This window comes from Dromiciops gliroides, chromosome X (assembly GCF_019393635.1).
Source record: "Dromiciops gliroides isolate mDroGli1 chromosome X, mDroGli1.pri, whole genome shotgun sequence".
Taxonomy (NCBI): Eukaryota; Metazoa; Chordata; class Mammalia; order Microbiotheria; family Microbiotheriidae; genus Dromiciops; species Dromiciops gliroides.
Window position 1 is genome coordinate 34096642 of NC_057867.1, and position 20937 is coordinate 34117578.

Below are 20937 nucleotides of genomic sequence, written 5' to 3' on the forward strand. Positions count from 1 at the left end.
TGGTTACTAAGTATTAGAGTCAGAATTCAAATGCAGCACCTCAGACCTCACACCCAGCATTCTTGCCACTATTTAACCTGGAGTCTATGACCCTCTTTTTTTTAAAAAAAGATAAAGATTAGGGGGCAGCTAAGTGGTGCAGTGGAAAAAGCACCGGCTCTGGATTCAGGAGGACCTGAGTTCAAATCTGACATCAGACATTTGACACTTACTAGCTGTGTGACCCTGGGCAAGTCACTTAACCCTCATTGCCCTGAAAAAAAAAAAGAAAGAAAGAAAGAAAAAAGAAGGAAATAAAAGATAAATATTTTGGTAATGATTTTAATAGAATCCGTTTCTCTTGTAATCTCATTTATTTTATTCTATGTGTTTAAAAAACATGATTCTGATTCAAGTTTTCTTGTACAAAATGACTAATATGGTAATGTTTTACATAATTGCACATGTATAACCTATATCTGATTACTTACTGCCTCAGGGAGTGGGGAGAGGAAGCAGGAAAGGAGGGATAAAATTCAGAACTCAAAACTATGAATAAAAATGTTTATTGTTACTAAAAAAATTAAAAATCAAAACAATTAAAAAATAAAAATATGATTCTGGGGCAGCCAGGTGGTATAGTGGCTAGAGCACCGGCCCTGCAGTCAAGAAGACTTGAGTTCAAATCCAGCCTGAGACACTTATTAGCTATGTAACCCTGGGCAAGTCACTTAACCCTAATTGTCTCCAAAAAATAAAATAAATAAAAACATGATTCTGAGAAAGGGTCCCCAGGCTTTCTTCCCTAGACTGACTGCCCAAGGGCCTCAGGAAACAACAAAAGCAGAGAATCCCTATTTATACTCCATGATGCCTCTCCAGCAGATGTTCTGTTAAGAAGAGACATGCATTTTGGATTTCTAGTGATCACTAAAGAAGACACTGCCTGAAAAGGTAGGGAGTTCCCTGTCCTTGGAAGTTTTCAAGATGACCATTTGGCTGCGGATAGGGGCACCACCCTGGTAAGGCATACAGGTATGAATCTCTCCATTTTGCAGAGGTGCAGAGGGAAGGAGCAGCCAAGAGTCACAGAAGTACAGAATAGCAGAAGAGAAGGGACCTGAGCCGGGAAAAGACCGGGATTTTAGAGATAAAAGGGACCAATCTCCTCATTTCATAGACAAGGGAACTGAAGCCTAGAGAGGAAATTACTTGCCTGAGGTCTTATATTGAGGGAGTGGCAATACACAGTGGGAGGTTCCCTAGCTGCTCCTTTCAGGACCGTATCTGGTCAGCTTGGGGCATGAAGCCCTTCAGACATATTGGGACCCTGCCCCAAGGGCCTATGGGAAAGAGTATAGTGCCAGGCACTGCACAGCTTCTAAGAGAGTGAGTCTTCCAGGGGCGTTTTCAGCCTGTTTGCTTCCCTCCTCCAGAACTGTCTAGAGCTGAGCTACAGAGAAGAATCTGCAATCAAAATGTACAGTCCCTCAGGGGAAGAAGCCCCACACTCTTCACATTAACAGCAGAAAGACAGCCCAGCAACAACCTTGCTGTGGTGATGACATTTCAGCAACTGAGGGAATCAAGGAAAGGAAAGGGGGGTGAGAAGGGGAAGAGGAGAAATGGGGGAGGGAGGAAGAGAAATGGAGGGGAGGCAAAAGGAGAAATGGGAGAGAGAAGAGAAATAGAGGAGAGAGAGGAAGAGAAATGGGGGAGGGAGGAGGAGAAATGGAGGGGAGGCAAAAGGAGAAATGGGAGAGAGAAGAGAAATAGAGGAGAGAGAGGAAGAGAAATGGGGGAGGGAGGAGGAGAAATGGAGAGCGGGAGGAGGAGGAATGGGGGGAGGAAGGAGGAGGAATGGGTGAGGGAGGAGGAAGAATGGGGAAGGGAGGAGGAATGAGGAAGGGAGAAGGAGAAATGGAGGTGAGAGAAGAAATGGGGGAAGGGTAGAGAAGAAATGGAGGGGAGGGAGGAGAAATGGAGGGTGGGAAGATGAGAAATTGAGGAGGAGGAGAAATAGGGGAAGGGGAAGGGGAAGAGATAGGGAGAGAATAAAGGAGGAAGGGTACAAACAAAAGGCAGAAGAAGAAAAAGGAGGAGAAAGGAGAAGGGAATAACCTGAGAAGGAAGCTGGAGTATGTTGAATATCAGAGCTGGACAACTCCTTAGAACATACACCTTAGGGGGCGGCTAGGTGGCACAGTGGATAGAGCACCGGCCCTGGAATCAGGAGTACCTGAATCACAAAGGTAGTGTCAATGGCATTTGAACTCAGGTCCTCTGACTTCAGAGTTTGTACCAGACTGCTGCTTAAGGTCAAACATTCCAAGGGTCACAGTGAGAGAAGGAAGAGGTCAAAAGAGAGAGAGAAAGGAAATAAACAAGCAAGTGAAGGAAGCTGAAGGTAGAGAAGAAGAGAAAGATTAAGGGAAGGGTTCAGAAGAAGAGAAATCGGGGAGGAAAAGGACAAAGAGTGGACTGAGAAATGGAGGAGGAAAAGACTATCAGAAGGGTGGAAAGAGGGATAGTGGTCACTCACCCTTACAAAGCTGGCAGGAAACCATCCCTCCTCATCATCGATCTGGCCCCACCACCAGTCCTTGTTGGAAGCATCCAGGACCTTGATGACGTCGCCCGCCTTAAACGCCAACTCCCGGTTGGCCATGGTGACATGATCCCATACTGCCTCAGCACTCACGATGGAACCTCCGCTGATCAGCTGAAGAGAGAAAAGCAGAGGCTCAGTCTCTACTGCCAACCCCATCATCCAGCACCCCAGTCTACCCTGAATGCCTAAGGGGAAAGGAAATCACTGAATTGCACTGCCCCATCTAACAATACAGTCAACTCCATCATCCAGAGGGTGTGACCACAGTTTCCCATGGGAACATAAGATTCAGGAGTTCAGAAAGTCCTCAGACACCAGCTGGTTCAAGCTTCTCATTTGACAGAGAAGGAAACTGAGGCTGGGGGAGGGGTTCTCTTGGCCAATTAGGAACTAGCGTAGGGCTTATCCAGGTTCCTCGTTCCCCCCACATCCTTCTAACCCCACTGCTAGCAAGAACACCAGAGGAGGAGAAATCCCCAACCATCCACCTTCCTTTAGAGAAAGGTCAGAGGGGTCAGTTGGTACCAGTTAAATTTGGGATCAGTTGTGATTTCCAATATTCATGCTTCCCACATCTTCTGTGATGGTAGAGAATCAAGAGTTGACTGCATCCTTCTGGGACCCCCACTCCCCTGTTTGACATACTCCCACATTCTTCAAATACATGGGAAGAGGCAATGGATAAAGCACCGGACCCAGATTCAGGAAACCTGAGTTCAAATCCGGCCTCAGACGCTTGACACTTACTAGCTGTGTGACCCTGGGCAAGTCACTTAACCCTCATTGCCCCGCAAAAAAAACAAAAAACAAAACACCAAATACATAGGAAGCCCATGCTGGAGGTCTTTGGCTGCCCTGGAGGCAAATTTAGCACCTAGTGAGGTCAATAATGGATGGGGAATTTCTCTTCTGCCCAAGGAGCCCCATGTGCTCAGCAGATATTCTCTCAAGGATCCCTGAGACTGCCTGGTGAAACTGAGGTTTAGTTCCTATGATTTTCTAGATGGGGAAACTGAGAAAAAGGATGAATGACTCAGCCAAGGTCACATAAAAAGTCAAAGGCTGCCCTGAGTATAAGAGAATATGGTCAATAGATTTCATGGGTCACAAAACGACATCTCCCACTCATGCCCCCTTCTCATCAGCACACGTGAGCGCACGCACGCACGCGCGCGCACACACACACACACACACAAGCACGGGTGCGCGCTGCATGATCCCTCTGCCCTGGGGAGATGAAGCCACTAGTAAAGGGCCCAGGCTAAAGACTATAGTCTCCCAGACAGGCTTGGTCCCAGCCAGGCAATGACGAGCATGCCAAGCATATGTCACCTTGGTCAACGGGACAGGAGTTTAGTCCTGCCAGAATCTTGGAGGAGCAAGAGCCCTCAGAGGTCACTTGGCCATCCCTTGCTTTTAGGGATGACAGTGACCTCAGGGAGATGGATCACAGAATCTGCAGTGGAAGAGCAGTCATCTCTCTCTTCAAGCCTTCTTAGAGCTTCCATGGGGACCAGGAACTCACTACTGCCCAAGGTAAGCGTATTTGACTTGGGAAGGGCTCTGCTTGTTAAAAGATTAATGCTTCCTTATATGGCTTCTTTGTAACATCAGAAGGGGCAAATGGGAGGTTGGAAAGAACCTCAGAAGCCAGGCAAGTCCAACTCCATCCTTTTACAGAGGAGGCAACTGAGGCACAAGGAAGGGAAGGGACTTGCCCAAGGTTAAATGAGCAGTAAATTTCAGAGCTAGGATTTGAACATGCCCTCTCACTTAAAATATACTATCCTGGGGCAGCTAGGTGGCACAGTGGATAAAGCACCGGCCCCGGATTCAGGAGAACCTGAGTTCAAATCTGGCCTCAGACACTTGACACTTACTAGCTGTGTGACCCTGGGCAAGTCACTTAACCCTCATAGCCCCGCCCAAAACACAAAACAAAACAATAACTGTCGTCAAATAGCTGCCTTCTCTTCTCCAGGCTGGCACCCACATTCCTTTCAACAGGTCCTTTTATGGTATAGTTCCAATGCTCCCCCTCTCTGGACAGCCTCCTGCCTCTTAATGAATACAGCCTTCCAGATGTGATGTGACCAGAGCAGAGGACCTCAGGATGCAGTTGCCTCCTTCTGAATACTGGGCCTCGGGACCAAAGAAGACTTAGCTTGAGGATTTGTTTTGTTTTGTTTTATTTTTTAAGGAAGTGGGGTAGCCATGTTACCGCTGATTATTACTGACCTAATTAAAATCCACAAAACTTCCCAGATCTTTTCCATCTGAAATGTCTAACCACATCTCCCTTCTCCCACAATCATTTGATTCATCCATGTATATATTGTTCTAGCTGGAACACACCCTAGAGATAATCTATTTTCTTTCTTTTTTTTGGGGGGGGGGGGGCAATGAAAGTTAAGTGACTTGCCCAGGGTCACACAGCTAGTAAGTGTCTAGTGTCTGAGGCCAGATTTGAACTCAGGTCCTCCTGAATCCAGAGCTGGTGCTTTATCCGCTGTGCCACCTAGCTGCCCCCTGAATGCTTTCTTTTTAAAGGAGGGAGAAACTGAGGCCAGATTGGAAAATAAATGACTTGCCCAATGGGCATATAGAAAATCAGTGAAAGATTGGCCAAGATATAACAGAAAAGGAAAATGGCAAAAGCTGGAGGAGCTATAGGAAAATAAGTACACTAATATGCTGTTGGTGGAATTGTGAATTGACCCAAACTTTCTGGGGAGCAGTTTGGAACTATAACAAAATGGCTATAAAACTGTGCATACCCTTAGACCCAGCAATAGCACCATAGTAACCCTGATCATGTGATCAATGGTGATCAACAGTGATCCACCACAATTCAAAAAGACTAATAATGAAACATGCTATCCACATCCAAAGAGAGAACTGATGGACTCAAGAGTACAAGATTGAAGTATATATATTTTTTTCCTTGTCTTTAAAAAAACAAACCAAGGGCAGCTAGGTGGCGCAGTGGATAGAGCACCGGCCCTGGATTCAGGAGGACCTGAGTTCAAATCCAGCCTCAGACACTTAACACTTACTAGCTGTGTGACCCTGGGCAAGTCACTTAACCCCAATTGCCTCACTAAAAAACAAACAAACAAACAAACAAACCAAACCAAACCACATAGCTAATATCGGGGGAAAGAGAAAAAGAAAATAAGAATCAAGACTTGAACTTGGGCTTTGCATGCTGAGGGCAAGTGTGGTACAGTGGAAAAGGCAACGAATTTAGAATCAGAAGTCTAAGTTCAAATCCTCTCTATCACTATCCATTTGACTTTGAGCAAGTCACTTCCTCTCTGAGCTTCAGGAGTAGGGCTGGATGATCTTGAAGATTCCTTCAGTTCTAGATCTGGGAACCTATGAGCCTATGAATCCTATCTCCTTTGGCACATGCAGACCTGCCCTGGGATGGAGAAGAACAAGGCTTTGGCCCAGGGAAAATGCCACCCAGTGATGCATTGGTTTTCTAGGCAAGTGACACCCAGTGGCTCCAAAGCCTCAAGTGGGAGTCCTGGGAGAGGTGCCAGGCAACAAACCATTTGATAGGTAAATGAGTGAGAGTTAACTCAATTAGCCCAATCCACCCTAGCAGCTCTAGACTACCAGAGCAGAACATACTTCCCATCCCAGCCAGCTGTCCACTCTGGCCATGTCAACACCCACATATTATCTTCCCCTTTCTGCCTCTTACTCTGGGGTCAGTAATCAAATCGACACTGCCATAATACTATTGTTCCTGGACAGGGTGTGTCAATTGACTGTTCTAATTATGGATCAACTCAGCTTCCCATCATCTCCTCTGCCTCACCCCCACTCCTTCCCCCAAATATTTCCTTCTCTGGCCACCACTCCCCCAACATATGTTGTCCCATCTTTGTATGTGGGGACTGCCTCACTTTTATATTTATTTGTATCCCCAGGCTTTAGCACGTAGCAAATATTTAATAAATGCTTTTTCATGATTACATTCAATCTTTGCCCTTGACGTTCATAGGCTTAAATCTGACATGGATCTTAGAAAACCAATGGTAGAGTTCCAAGGGATCTCTGAATAATAATAATTCCCATTATCATATAATGTTTGATTTATAAAGTGCTTGGCACACAAATAACCCTGTGAGGTTGGCAGTATAAACATTATTATTCCCATTTTACAACTGAGAAAACTGAAGATCAAGGAAGAGGAGTGACTTGCCCAGAGGCTCATCACTATTAAGCATCACAGACAGAATTTGAATTCAGGTTTTCCAAATCCCAAATGTGGTGTTCATCCTACAGAACTGGAAGAGATTTTTGAGATCCTCTAACTCAATTACAGAAGAGGAAACTGAGGCTTGGAGATGCCCTAGATCACAAAGCTTATATACAGCAAAGCTTGCTAGAATTTGAGGCCAGGCATGGATTAAATGCTGGCCAGATGCAAGGCACTAAAAGAGGCGCTAAGCAAAGCATCTGCCCTGGCATCGGCTACGTCTGCAGATGTGTGCAGGAGAAATTGGCAGCGACATCGGATAAAGCTGGGAGCTGTCCCTTCCTGAGCCCCAGAGCTTCACTTCAGGACCACACAAACAAAAAGTGGGACCTTAATCGGATCCTAGATCTTCTAGAGAAGAGAATTGATTTGGAATTCAATTTTATTAAGGGCCTACTGTGGGTGCTAGGCACTGGAGCTTACAACCGCCACCATTTAATTGTGCTCTACTCTTTTCCCTTATGTATGAGCACAGCTCACTGTTCAGGCCAGCCTTTCTCTGCACAATGACACCTGCAACAGTTGCCAATTCCCATCATTTGTGAAACAGCAAGCAACCACTATTCAGAGGATTTCACAGTGCAGTTTAGAGGTCAAAGTACCACCACCAAATACTGGGAGACCCGATTCCCAGTCCCCACGTCAATTAAGCACTGTAGTGTAACCTGGGGCAAAGCACCAGTCCTACCTAGTTTTGTCTCCATGACATTTCTGAAAAGGGCTTTGCAGTCCCAAGAGCTGGGTGGGAGTCATATGAGCAAGGGCAAGTTCTCTTCCCTCCCTGGGGCTCAGTTCTATCACGTTTTTAAATCAAGCAAAGACGGCAGACAAGACCATAGATTCTTTAATATGCCTTCTGAGAAGGAATGCAGAAAATTGGGGGAAAACTTTCAGGGACAATCTTTCAGATAGGATGGGACTGGGCTGGAATATTGCTGTGGTGTAAGAAATGATGAGCTGGTTGAGTTGGAAAGGCATGGAAAGACTTGAACTTGTGAAGGAAGATGATGACTGGAAATAAGCATTGTACGGTTTTACATATATGTGTATGGGTGTATAGACAAGTATGTGTATAGATATCTCTATATGTATAGATATGCACACTTAATTGCAGCCTTCTTGGGTGGGTGGAGGAGAGAAAATAATTTTTAAAAATAATAAAGCAGGGGGACAGCTAGGTGGTACAGTGGATGAATCACCGGCCCTGGAGTCAGGAGGACCCGAGTTCAAATCTGGCCTCAGACACTTGACACTTACTAGCTGTGTGACCCTGAGCAAGTCACTTAACCCCAACTGCCTCACCCCCCCCCCCCAAAAAAAGGGCAAAAATGTATGTTGAATTGGCTTTTTTTTTTTTTTGCAGGGCAATGAGGACTAAGTGACTTGCCCAGGGTCACACAGCTAGTAAGTGTCAAGTGTCTGAGGCTGAACTTGAACTTAGGTCCTCCTGAATCCAGAGCCAGTGCTTTATCCATTGCACCACCTCGCTGCCCCCCAAATTGTTTGAATTCTTAAGATGGTGGGGAAGGAGGGAGGAAAAGAATGCGGAGCACAAAGTTTCAAAAATCGATGTTAAAATTTGTTTTTACGTGCAATTTGAGAAAATACAATTCTAAATAAATAAGAAATAATAATAATGTAAAAAGTGTTTAGCAGAGAAAACCAACAAGGAAGCAAAGAGAAGCCAGCAGATTTGAAAACAGTGTGCGGTATTTATTATATGGGTTTTCTTGAAATGGAAATTTATTGTTTTATATGGGACCCTCTCCTAAGTTCTGCTGTTGTAAATGGCAATGTGCTTTTTTTCTTTTCCCATTTTGTTTTTAAGTCCAAACTTAATAAAATTATTTTTTAAATGCCTTCTTGTTTTAATATTTGACTCATCTGTACCCATAGAACGCAAGCCCATTGTGGGCAGGGGCTGCTTCTCTTTTGTCTCTGTATCTCTGCAGCTTAGCACTAAGGGCAGGTGCTTAAAGTCTTGCTGACTCAAGGAGAGGGAGGAGTTTGGTATAACCTCTATTTAAAAGAGAGAAAATGGAGAATTTGCTAAGCAAAATGTCTGACTCCAGTTCATACACTTAGTGAGGGGCACGACCAAGCCTTGAACCCAGCCCTATGGCCAGGGCTCTTTCTGTTACACAAAGGTGGAAACCAACTGAAGCTAGGGTGAGCAGCCCAGCCCAGTTTCACAGTCAAGGAACTGGAGAGGCAAAGAGTGGGAAGGGATGGGGGGGGGGGCGGGGAGCACAGCATTCAGCCCCTGATGGAGGCAGAAAGTCCATGGATGACCTGTGCTTGCCACAGAGGGCAGGCTGGCTCTGACGCCCATGTGTCGAGAGGCAGAATTCGTTCTCTTCATGAACAGACTCTGTGCTGTTCGCCCCAGAGCCCTTGCTTTCTGTCCCTCACTCCCCCTCCCGCTCCTGTTCCCATGCTGCAGGCGGGCGATAAATATGTCAGTGGGCATTGAGCTAACTACAAATAGTTCTTGGCCACGGGACAGTTCGGCAGAGACACCCTTCCTTCAGTGTGTGGGAGCCTTGAAAAAAAGCTTCTCCAAGCCTTTCCTCCCCCATTCTGCTAACAGGAGTTACAAGCGCAGAGGGAGGAAAGAAGGGCCCACGGGAATTGGCAAGTCTCAAGAAGCCCCTGCTCCCGGAGCCTAACACAGCTATTTACTAGCTGGCTCAGCTGGGCTGCTATTTTTCCTCTCAGAGCCTCAGTCTCCCCATCTGTAAGAGGAGGGGGGTAGACAAGGTGATCTCCAGGGTCCTGCCCAGCTCTGGATCAATTTAATTTAGCTAGAGGCAGCAGGGCATACCTGATAGGCTCTGTACTTGGAAGCATGAAGCCATCAACACTAGTTATCATCAACACTAGCTATGTGATCCTGGCCAAGTCATTTCTGTGCCTCAGGTTCTTCTTCTGTAAAATGAGTAAGTTAGATTTGTTGGCCAAGAAGGTCCCCGCTAGCTCTAGATCTCAGGCTCTATGCCTCTTATGTGGATCTATTAAGGGCCGGCTTTGTGTCAGGCACTGGGCTAGGTGCTCCAGATATAACAAAAAGGGACTGGTCCCCAACCTCAAGGAGGTGATAGGCTTCTATGGCCCATGATCCCATGCCAGAAGCCACCCAGCCCTCTTTGGGAGAGGGCAATTACTGGTGGAAAGAGATGCCACTCAACGACCAGTAGAGCCAACCCAGAGCCAGGTCTGGGACGATGGCCCTCGGCCAGATTTCCAAAGCTTCTTTGATTTGCTCCAGTATTCCAGCTAAAGACTACCACTGAAAATAGATATTTAATTAACTCGGGGTGGCTGCCAGCAATATGAGCATTTTTAAAGCACCAAGCAGAAGGGAGAAGGGTAATAAAAATAAAATAAAATAAAATAAAACTCAAGTGGTCTCTGTAATGTTAGAACCATGGCTGAAAAGATGGCAGCCCTGGGCTTGACCTCCCGATGATACTGGAAGAATACGGAGACAGGAGGGCCAGGGAGAGGCCTTCCCGAATTGATATGCCAGTGTCATCTGGAGCCTGCGGCAGGAGCACCCGACGTGTGACAATATTGGCACACCACGGCTGAACTCACCCTGCTCAGATTATAATAACTTAGCAATGAGAAAGGCCCAGCCACCTGGAAACCAAAGCCCCATCCCTTCTCCCCATTCCTTCTTTCTTTTGGATTATAGCTTTGTGAACCCACGCGAAGCCTTCATTAATGTCAAGGGAGAAACTACTGAAAGAAGAACAACCCAGCAGGGATTTGGTGGCCAGGTTGTGAGAAAGTGCTCTCTGGAGTAGAGAGACCTAGGACCTAGGTCTGGTTTGGCCATGAACTTAACTGTGGTACCCTAGGAAAGATGAATGACTGCTCTGACCTCTCAGGTTCCTCTTCCCCCTTCAAGGGGGCTGAACTGGATCGCTTCTAGGACCACTCCCAGCTTTAATATTCTATGTTCCAACAACCCTTTTGGCTGTGGTATTTCTCTCTTCTAAGCTCCCTTCCAGCTCAAACATTCCATGGTCTGAGGTCCCTTTCATCTTTGACATCCTTTACTGGCTCCCATGTGGCCATGGGGCAGGCTCCGATTGTGGCAAAACCACTCCTGCTTGGCAGAGGTCTGTGAAAGATCCCAGCTTATCTCTCAGGAAGCCTTAGTCACTCTGGGAGTGGCCAGGGCAAAGGAAGGATGGCTACTGCATTGACCTTCCAGATCCACCTCCCTAGAGGTGGGCCCCTCTGGCCACACGCCACCAGGTCACCAAGGAGGGTGGGGAGGGCCACGTAACAATGAGGAGAAGAGGATGGGCCTCTGCTCTTGGGCCACCCTTTGGGCCCAGAAAGCAAGGCCATTCTTTCCTGCAGAGTCGAGGCGATGACAGTCTTCACCCCAAACCCCATCCCTCACCAAGTGGTCTTTCTAAGCCAGGTCCCAGGAGCCCAGAGAAAGGGATAGCACCCACTTTAAAGAACCAAAGAATGTCGGCCCCCAGAGGCCAGCTAGATCAACCAGACTGTGACTATAAGAGACCCTCCAGAATGTCCCCTGAATACAGACCTCTAGTAAGGAAGCACTCACTCTGTTTAGAGCTGCCCACACCACTCTTGCTTGGATAACTCTAATTATGAAGACATTTTCACTGATATCAAACCAAAACAGACCTCTCTGCAACTTAACCCTGCACTCCTCCTGGCTCTGTCCTTTGGGAGACACTAACAGACCACGCTTGTCTGGCTGGGGTCTGACTGGGCCTGGTCAGAAGGGCCTGTACCTCCTTTTTCTTGGACCCTAGATGCAACCCTGGGTTCCATTGACTGGGGCCTGGCCCATCACACTACTGGCTTACCCAGAACTCTCAGGCCACTGAATCTGCTGAACTTCTTCAGACAGACTCATTCTTGTGACCTTGACTGGAGACTTTACATCGAATGGATATATATGGGCCCATTGTTTGAGTCTGGGATCTTTGAGCACACTTGCCTCCTTGAACATACCTGATATTCCCCAATGCCAACATCTTAGAATGCAACACCCACCAGGGAAGGATTATTCACATTATTAAAGAATCCTTGGCTTACAGAATAATGGCTTAATCACAGCTCGGGTCTCCACAGACTTGTAGGTTTATAAAGCAATAGCACGTGTATTATCTACTTATCCTCATAATCACCCCAGGAGGTAGCTGGGGCAGGTACTATTATTTCCATTTTCCAGATAAGAAAACTAAGGTTCAGAGGGGAAATAAGCTTGTGGAAGGTCACACAGCTAATAAGGGTCAGTGATGGGCCTCAATTGTCTTTCTGGTCCTTTGAACATAGAACCCCAATATTTTTTCACAAGTCTACATTAACGATCTCAAAGGGCAGGTGTTTATCTGCAAGGCTGAACTAATAGGACCCAGAGGGAACTCAAGGAACAAAGGCTGGCAGAGACTAGATCAGAACGACCCAGGTTTCTCCCCCATCACTTGCTCCAACAAACTGGAAGCAGCACGGCATAGGGGAACAAGCACTAGAGAGAAGATCAGAGGACCCTGGTTTGAGAACCACCTCTGCATCTTATGGGCCGTGTGGTCACTTCCCCTGCCCAGTCTCAGTTTCCCCACTTGCAAAATTAGTGGGTTGAACTAGATTACCTCCAAGGTCCCCTCCAGCTCCAGAACAAAGATTTTATGTGGAACCTTGGGCAAGTCACCTCACTTAAGAATATGAGCTATTCCATCCCAAGTCAGATAGGGGGGATTGGCCAATACCAGGCCTCTTAGGGCCCTAGAAGCTCCTGACATCTCTTTTTAAGTCCTGTGTGCAATACATGACACACCCAAGGGAAGGGAATTTGAGTTCCTACTTCATTCAGGTCTGCCATGCCTTCTTGGCAAGATGACGTTACTGCCCTCTCTGCCTTGCAAAAGTGAAATGGTGACCTTAAACTGGAAACTGATCAATCCTCTCCAGATGACAAGCAAGCTATTTAACTCTCTCAGGCACTGCTGCTAATCTATTCTGAAAGCAGGAACGAAAGCAAAGAGTGATAAGACCACGGCGTTTTGGACACCCCAGTTCACAGATCAACCAACCAACCAACATCTTTGCTGCTTGTTTTTCTCTGCACCCTGAGAAGGTATCTGAACATTCTGATGGCTTCAACTCTCCTCTCTATAAGGCGGACTTCCAAATGGATAGATACCTTGACTTCTTACCTTGGACCAATGCCAGATTTCCCATTTCCCCAGGGTCTCCCTGCCATGATTGATAATTTAACCAGTCTTGACACCAAACTCAACACCCATATTTCCCTGTTGTCCCCACCTTGCTCCAAACTGGCCGCCCTTGCTAACCTGACCAATTCTGCTAGAGGTGCCCTGACAGGCCTGGGATATGACCCAGGAAACCTAGCATCGGATCTAGGTTCTGTCCCTTTCTAACTCTGAGACTTAAGTCACTACTCCTCTCTGGGCCACAGGGAAATCCCCAGATTTCCTCACTGTGGGAAATTTACTTCTTGGCCCCCTCCCCAGGGCTCCTGCAAAGAGCCAATGAGATCATATGTGGCAAGTGGGTTCTAACCATAAGGTCCTATGGGAATGTCTGCAATGAAAACATAACCTAGAGAAGACAGATAGAAAGGGCCTTGGATTCGATGAGGAGATTGGGGCTGGAATCCCAGCTTACTTGCTGTGTGACCCCATACTCATGACTTCACCCTCTCTGAACCTTTGTTTCTTCATCTGGAAAATGGGACTGATAATTCTCGCCCTACCAACTCAACAGATAGTTGTTATATGGCGGAGAATCTTGGAGAACTCCAGTCTCTGAAGGCAATACAGAGGGACAGGTTGGGGATGCCTGGGGCCCAACATATTAACAAACAGGGACTTAGGAAGGAGAAGCAGAGGAAAGAGAGGTCATCCTGACAGAAAAAGATGAAGGGCTGGACATGCGTCAAGAGTGAAAGGTCACTGGTGGGTGGCCTATGTTCTCTATTGAAATACATATAATAAAAGGGAGGGGGCAGCTAGGTGGCATAGTATCTAAAGCACCGGCCCTGAATTCAGGAGGACATGAGTTCAAATCTGGCCTCAGACACTTGACACTTACTAGCTGTGTGACCCTGGGCAAGTCACTTAACCCTCATTGCCCTGCCAAAATGATAATAATAATAAATAATATAATAAAAGGGAGAACTTTAAAAAGGCTCCCAGATATTGGGTGGACTCCCTGGGTCAAAGGAATGGAAGAAAATGGGCACAAGTTACTCAGGATGGGCACAAGAGATGAGAGATCAGAGAACCACTGGAGTATGGGAGAACCAACCTTATAATACCACTGTAAGCAATGGGCTTTATTTATAAGCTTTGGAGTCCTCAATGAATGGGAGGTGGTGGTGGGTTGTTATTGGATTCAAATTGTACGCCCAAAAGCCTGGGCCACTGTCATCTCTCTCTGCCCCTTGGCCCCTGAGGCAGAAAATACTTAAGACAGTTGGCTTAGCATTCTGTGGGACCTAGAAATCAGTTTGCAAGACCTACAGTCAGGCAACCAGTTGGTCTGGGCCAGTATTTAAATAGTTAACACATAACTGCCTGCCAGTGATCAGCTCCTGAATAATAAGTTGCCATTTTCATGAGCTTTCAAAGGACAGTCTCTTCCACAAGACACACCCTGGAAGGGAAGAAGGTCAGGGATGACTACCCCTGGTCAGCAGGCCACAGCAGATGATCCCCATTCTTCAGTTCAGAAAATGAGGCCCAGGATGTGCTGTGTGTGTGACTGCCCCAGGATCACACCCCCAGCAGGTGAGTGGGGAGGCTGGATTGGGGACAACCTCCAGCCCCTCTCTCTAAGCTCTCAAAGCCTCTAGACTATACCAGTCCAGTTCTCTAAGGTACACCAGGCTGCATGTCCCCAACCCCCCTGGCAACCCAGGTCAAGGTTTGCAATGGAGCCCAAATCAGGAGGACTGACTCCCAGCCCATCCCCTCCCCTCCCTTCCCACCCAGCTTAACAGTTCACACCTGGCTGGTTCCAGGCTGAGACTGGTTGTTGCTTTTGGCCATAACAAAATAATTTCATTTCTGAGCCGAATAATTAGTGCATTCAAGTGTAGACAGCTTTCAATGGGCTGAAAGAAAGGATGCAAATATTAGCTCTTTTTCACAACCAAAATCTTGAATTTCTGGTTGGTGCCTATGCTCTATGAGTCACTAGGAAGTAGGGGGGGAGGGGGGAGGGGTGTGTGTGTGTGTGTTGGGGGGGGGGTGTTTTTACCATCTATTTTACACTTTAAGCAATTGAGCCTGGCCTTCAGACCTCCAGGCACACCCGACTGGCTTGTTCCCAAGCTGTGACCTTCTTCACTGGGATGAGGAGGAGAAGGGGAGAGAAGGCAATGTGGACCGAGAGAACCTCCATTTAACACAACCTGTTCATGGAAAGCCAAACTGGAACCAAATAAACACCCTAAGGCCAACTCTCCTGAGGATGCTCTTTGCCCCAGGGGACCATATCTTCTAAAGCCACCAAAAGAACCACCCAAAGGACATAATAGCTCTTATGACTAAGCCTCATGAAGGCTAAAAATGGACTTGGGCTAATGGTCTGCCAGGCCCAAAAGAGGACCCTTCTGGTGTGGAACAATTTCACAGGCTCCTGAATTACCGAGACAAAGGGCAGTGGCTGCACAGAAGGGTAAAAGTGGCCAATATGTATGTGTCAGGGAATAATGGAATCTCAGATTTTAAAGGGATGATCATGGGTGTTAGACCTGAGAGAAATCTGAAAAGATAGATTAGAACTTCGGAGGGACCTTAGGCCACAGATGGTCAAAGCTGGAAGGGACTTTACACCACAGAAAGTCAGAGATGGGAAGGGCCTTAGAACAGAGAAGGTCAGAGCTGGGAGGAGAAGGTCAGGGCTGGGAGGGGCCTTAGAACACAGAAGGTCAGGGCTGGGAGGAAAAGGTCAAGACTGGGAGGGGGCCTTAGAACACAGAAGGTCAGGGCTGGGAGGAGAAGGTCAGGGATAGGAAGCCCTTAGAACAGAGAAGGTTTGGTCCATTTGACTTTTGGTTAAAAAGATAGCAGTAGGAGGGTGTAGCAAATGGTTTTTGGCTTGGACATTGGATCCCAGGGAAAAGGAATAGAGTAGTACTCACTGGGGAAAAGATCCCCTATACAACAAAAACTGCTAGGAAAACTGGAACGCAATCTGGCAGGAACTGGGTTTAGAACAAAATCTCACACCATATCTCATGAAAAACTACAAATGGATATTTGTCCTAAATATAAACTAGCCAATGGCTTAAAACAATAGAGAAGGAGATGCTTCTCACAAGCTATAGCTAAGAGGGGAATGTGTAAGTAAGGGAGGGATAGAAGAGATAAAAACCAAAAGACTTTTGTGCAAGCAAAAGAAATGAAATTAGAATTAGAAAGGAAACAATTAACTGGGGGGAACTCTTCTAGCAAATTTCTCTGATAAAAGTCTGCTATCTAAGATATACGAAGAACTGTTAAAATACAAGGTGTCCCCAAAGTCCCAATGCTCTGAACACTTCTTAAAACAGTACTAAGGCTGGTACATAAGAAAAATAGTCATTCTCCAGTAGATAAATGGTCAGAGGATACAAACAGGAAATTCTCAAAAGGATTTGAATTCTTGATTCTTTGAATTCTCAAAGGAAATTCTCAAAAGGAACAAACAACACCATATACAACTGCTCTAAATTGGTAATTATAAGAGAAATGATCATTAAAGCAACTCTGAGGTTCTACTTCACACTAAACAGATTAGTGATGATGATGAAAAAAAAAGGGGGGGGGGGGAAGCAACTGTTGCAACAGCTGTGGGGTGGTAGCGATAGATAAGAACTATGTCCAAGGAGTCACTCTCTTTATATACTGTTTGACCCAGAGCTGTTGTGATTAGGCATATATCCCAAGGAGGCCAAGGATCCATATATGAAAGAATTATACTGGAGAGCAGCCCTTTTTGGAAACAAAGTGGGTGCCCACCGATTTAGAAATGGTTAAACAAACTGTGGCATATGAATGGAATGGTACGCTATTGTGCCATGAGAAATGAATAATATGACAAGATTCAGGAGAACATGACAAGAAATGTATTAATTGAGTGGAACCAGGAGAATGATTCATATTATATCCAAAATGGTGTAAAACAACTTTAAAAGACTCTCAAACTCTAATCAATGCAGTAACCCATTGCAGGATCATGACCCAGAACAAAACATGCCTCTCACCTATTGGCAGAGAAGTAATAGACCAGAGATGTGCCATTTTTAGATATGGCCAATGTCTTTGCTTGTTTTGCTTAACTATACCTAGCCATTACAAGAGAAGTCTTTATTTGGGGAGTGGGGGAGGGAGGAGTTAGTGGGCACAGATACCCCCCCCAAAAGGTAGCATCAATAAAACATGTTTTAAATACACAGAAGAGGGCACAAAAATATGGCAATTTTATCACTATTCGTTATATTTAATATATGTTTTTAAAAACTCTATGAGTTCACACTTTCTTATTCAATCCTATTTGGAGCTCATTGAATACTGAAATGTATGTTGGTTGATAATTCCATGATATAAAGGGGGGGGCCTTAAAAAAAAAAGGAGGGGGAATAGATGATATCAGTAGACTGTAAGCTTCCTGAGGGCAGAGATAGTTTCACTTTTGTCTTTGTATTCCTAGAACTTAGCACAGTGCTTTGAACAAATACCACCTTGGTTGTAGCCCTCATTACCTTTCACCTAGATTGCTGACCCTGCTCCAAGTCTCTCTCATTTCAGTCCATCATTCAGTGCCGCTACTGCTGGTTTTCCTTAAGCACAGGTTTGACTATGTCACTGCCCTCCTCCATCAACTCCAGTGGTTCTCTATGCCTCTAAAATCAAAAAACTCGGTTTTGCTTTTAAAACCTACACAACCTGTTCCTAATCCATCTGTCCAGCTTCATTGTACAATACACCCCACCCCACCCCTACCACCACCACCACGATCAAGTGGAACTGGTGTTCTCTCTGTTCTTTACACATAACATTCCACATGCCTTTGTTCTGGCCATCTCTCATGTCTAGAATGCACTTACTCCTGAACCTTTCAAGGTACAGCTCAAGCACTGCCTTCTTAAGCCTTTCCTGATCCCCCCCACCCCCACCCTTGTGTCCCAAGATGCACTATTAAGCTTCTCCTCTCAACATCTCTGAGGTTAGCTGACAAGCCTCCCAAAGACTTGATCCTCTCAAGGCTTCCAATGTAGGACCTTAGCAGATATTCCCTGAGTAGTCACTACTGCCCAAAAGTGAAATCTGCATCTAAACAGCCCCTGGGAAAGCTGAAGATGCTTTCCACCTAGCTCACTGATTTCCCTTGGCTTGTCACTTGGCAGGAGACACACCCAGGCAAGACCAGTGCATTCAACATTCCCTCTGCCTTGCTCCCTTCAGCCTCCACTGGCAACATCTCATTACTGAAAGTGTCTTGGATTTGGAGGTGGAAGAGCCAAATTCCAATCTCAACTTGGCCACTGATTAGCTGTATGGCCTTGGGTAAGTCCCTTCCCCTTCCCAGGTGTCAGTTTCCTTGTCTACAAAATGAGGGAGTTGGGCTAGAGGGCCTTTGTGGCCTCTTCATGCTCTAGATCTAAGAGCCTATGTTCCCTTTTAACTCTCAAGGGGATTCTGAGACTCTTTTTTTTTCCTGTGGGGCAGTGAGGGTTAAGTGACTTGCCCAGGGTCACACAGCTAGTAAGTGTCAAGTATCTGAGGCCAGATTTGAACTCAGGTCCTCCTGAATCCAAGACCTGTGCTTTAGCCACTACAGTGCCACCAAGCTGTTCCAGGGATTCTGGGACTCTAAAAATGGCCCTGCTAGGGGGCAGGTCAAGACCAGATCCCAAGGCTTGGCAGTGCCAGTAAAAAAAGCCAGAGACAGGAGGGCTGGGTGGGACACTAAGAAGGTTCCCAGCATCCCTTGCAGATGGGCTTCCCAGGCAGGGCTGGGGTGGGGAAGGAAAGGGAAGAGATAGTCAGCAGCAGCTAGTGAGCAGTCACTATGTGCTGAGCCACAGAGAAATGAAGCTCTCTGAGGCTGAGGCAGCAGAGCAGGCCAGGGAGGGAGAGGGTGGCAAGGGCCCAGAGCAGCCAAGGCAGGGTGAAGGAAGAGCAGCCTCAGTTGCCCCAGTTGGGGTTTTAGAGGCCCGTGTCCTTGCTTCCCTAGAGCAGGCACTAGGCTTGGTCACTGACAGGGCAGGAAACCTGCTTTGCTCCCAACAAAAGGCCTTGTGAAGTAGGCCAACCAAGATAGCTTATGTAACCAAAAGGCTGCACTTTTTGGCTGGCCTAAGGAGGGGGGAAGCAAGGGTATGATGGCTAGGTCTCTGTGCTGTCACCCTTATGGAATTATAGATTTCAAGCTGGGCAGGATCTTATAGGAACATGGGTCAAATCTCACCTGTGTATCCTTGGGCAAGTCATTTAGCACTCCTGGGCCCCACTTTCCTCATCTGTCAAATGAAGGGGTTGAAATTAGATGGCCCTAGAGTTCCTTTCAGTTTTGGGTTTCTGACCCCATGACCTTCCTTGTCTTTGGACCTCAGTTTCTTGAACTCTGAAATAAAGGGGTGGAGGGGGTTGCCTTTATGATCTCTGACTTCAAATCCAGCACTGTTCAGCATATTCTTGGCCCTCTCACATGACTGATATATTTCCCCTAGTATGCCTTAGTTTCTCTGCCTGTAAAATGACAAGAAAGTAGTGTGTTTGCCAGTGAGCTTTAAGCTGGAGAGGGATCACAGGATTAGAGCTAGGGGAATCATCTGATCCACCCCACCCCCTTATTTTACAAAGTGATGCCCAGAGAGGGGATCAAGGTCACACAGTTGAGAAGCAACAACAAAAAAGGACATGGTGTGGGGCAGCTAGATGGCGCAGTGGATAGAGCACTGGCCCTGGAGTCAGGAGTACCTGAGTTCAAATCCGGCCTCAGACACTTAACACTTACTACTAGCTGTGTGACCCTGGGCAAGTCACTTAACCCCAATTGCCTCACTAAAAAAAAAAAAAAAGGGCATGGTGGAGGAAGAGAGAAAGAGAGAGGGGCAGAAAGGAAGAGAAGGAGAGAGAGAGAGAGAGAGAGAGAGAGAGAGAGAGAGAGAGAGAGAGAGAGAGAGAGAGAGTCTGACCCTACCACCCAACAAACTTCCCAGCAGGCAAGGGAATGGGACCAAAGTATGGAGGGTGAGAGAGGAGAAAGAGGCTATACTGGTGCATTTCCTGTCCCTTCTTCAGCATGGCAGCTGGCCAAGGAGGCAGTGTGGTACACCAGGGGTAGGCCCTGTGCTACAGTTAAGAGGCCTAGATGGTATTCTTAACCTCTCTGTACCACTGTCTTCTTTGCCTATCAAATGAGAAGATCTACGCCCAGGTGATCTCCTGACCTTTCAGCTTTGACATCAATCAACCTATCAACAAGGACTAATTAAGTACCTACTATGTGCCAAGCACTGTGCTAGGAGGGGTGGGATGGAGACACAAGGCCAAAGAATGAAAGAGTTCCTAGCCTCAGGGGGCTGACAACTAGGGATTGGCTAACATTTGAAATGGAAAGAGCCTCGGACCAACCAAAAGTGAAGGGCCCTGGTTCGCTTATACCATGTCTCCCACTGGAGATGCCCCAATCGACCCATGCAGAGCCTCTTTTGGACAGTTATCACCCAGGGCTCTTGCAGGGAAACATCATCTCCTTGGGGATGTGGTAAAAGCTATGATTTTCAAGTCTGAGGACCTGGATTTGAAATCTAGCTTTATCACTATTAGCTGTGGGGCCTTAGGCAAGTCACTTCCCATCCCTGGGCTTCGGTTTCCTCCTCTTTCAAATGGAGGGATAGGGGACCAAGTGTTCTCTAAAATCCCTTCCAGCTCTCAACAGAGGATCTTTAGAAAGTCTTTTACTTTTGCCTTCCCTTCCCAATGCTCCCTCCTCTTCAGAAATTCCAAAATAAATGTTAGAAAGATGTGGGCAAATCTGGTACAGCACCCCCATGGGCACCTCC

General features: G+C 46.6%; 1 protein-coding gene across 8 annotated transcripts in view; it reads right to left on the minus strand.

Annotated features, from left to right (window-relative positions):
• ARHGEF9 (Cdc42 guanine nucleotide exchange factor 9) overlaps positions 1-20937 on the minus strand; it is a 155071-nt gene that overhangs the window by 92509 nt on the left and 41625 nt on the right. For all 8 annotated transcript variants that reach the window (XM_043974170.1, XM_043974177.1, XM_043974174.1 and 5 more), the window contains one exon: positions 2522-2701. In XM_043974170.1, the coding sequence (XP_043830105.1) occupies positions 2522-2701 (180 nt within the window). Of the gene's footprint in view, positions 1-2521; positions 2702-20937 lie in introns of those variants that run through there.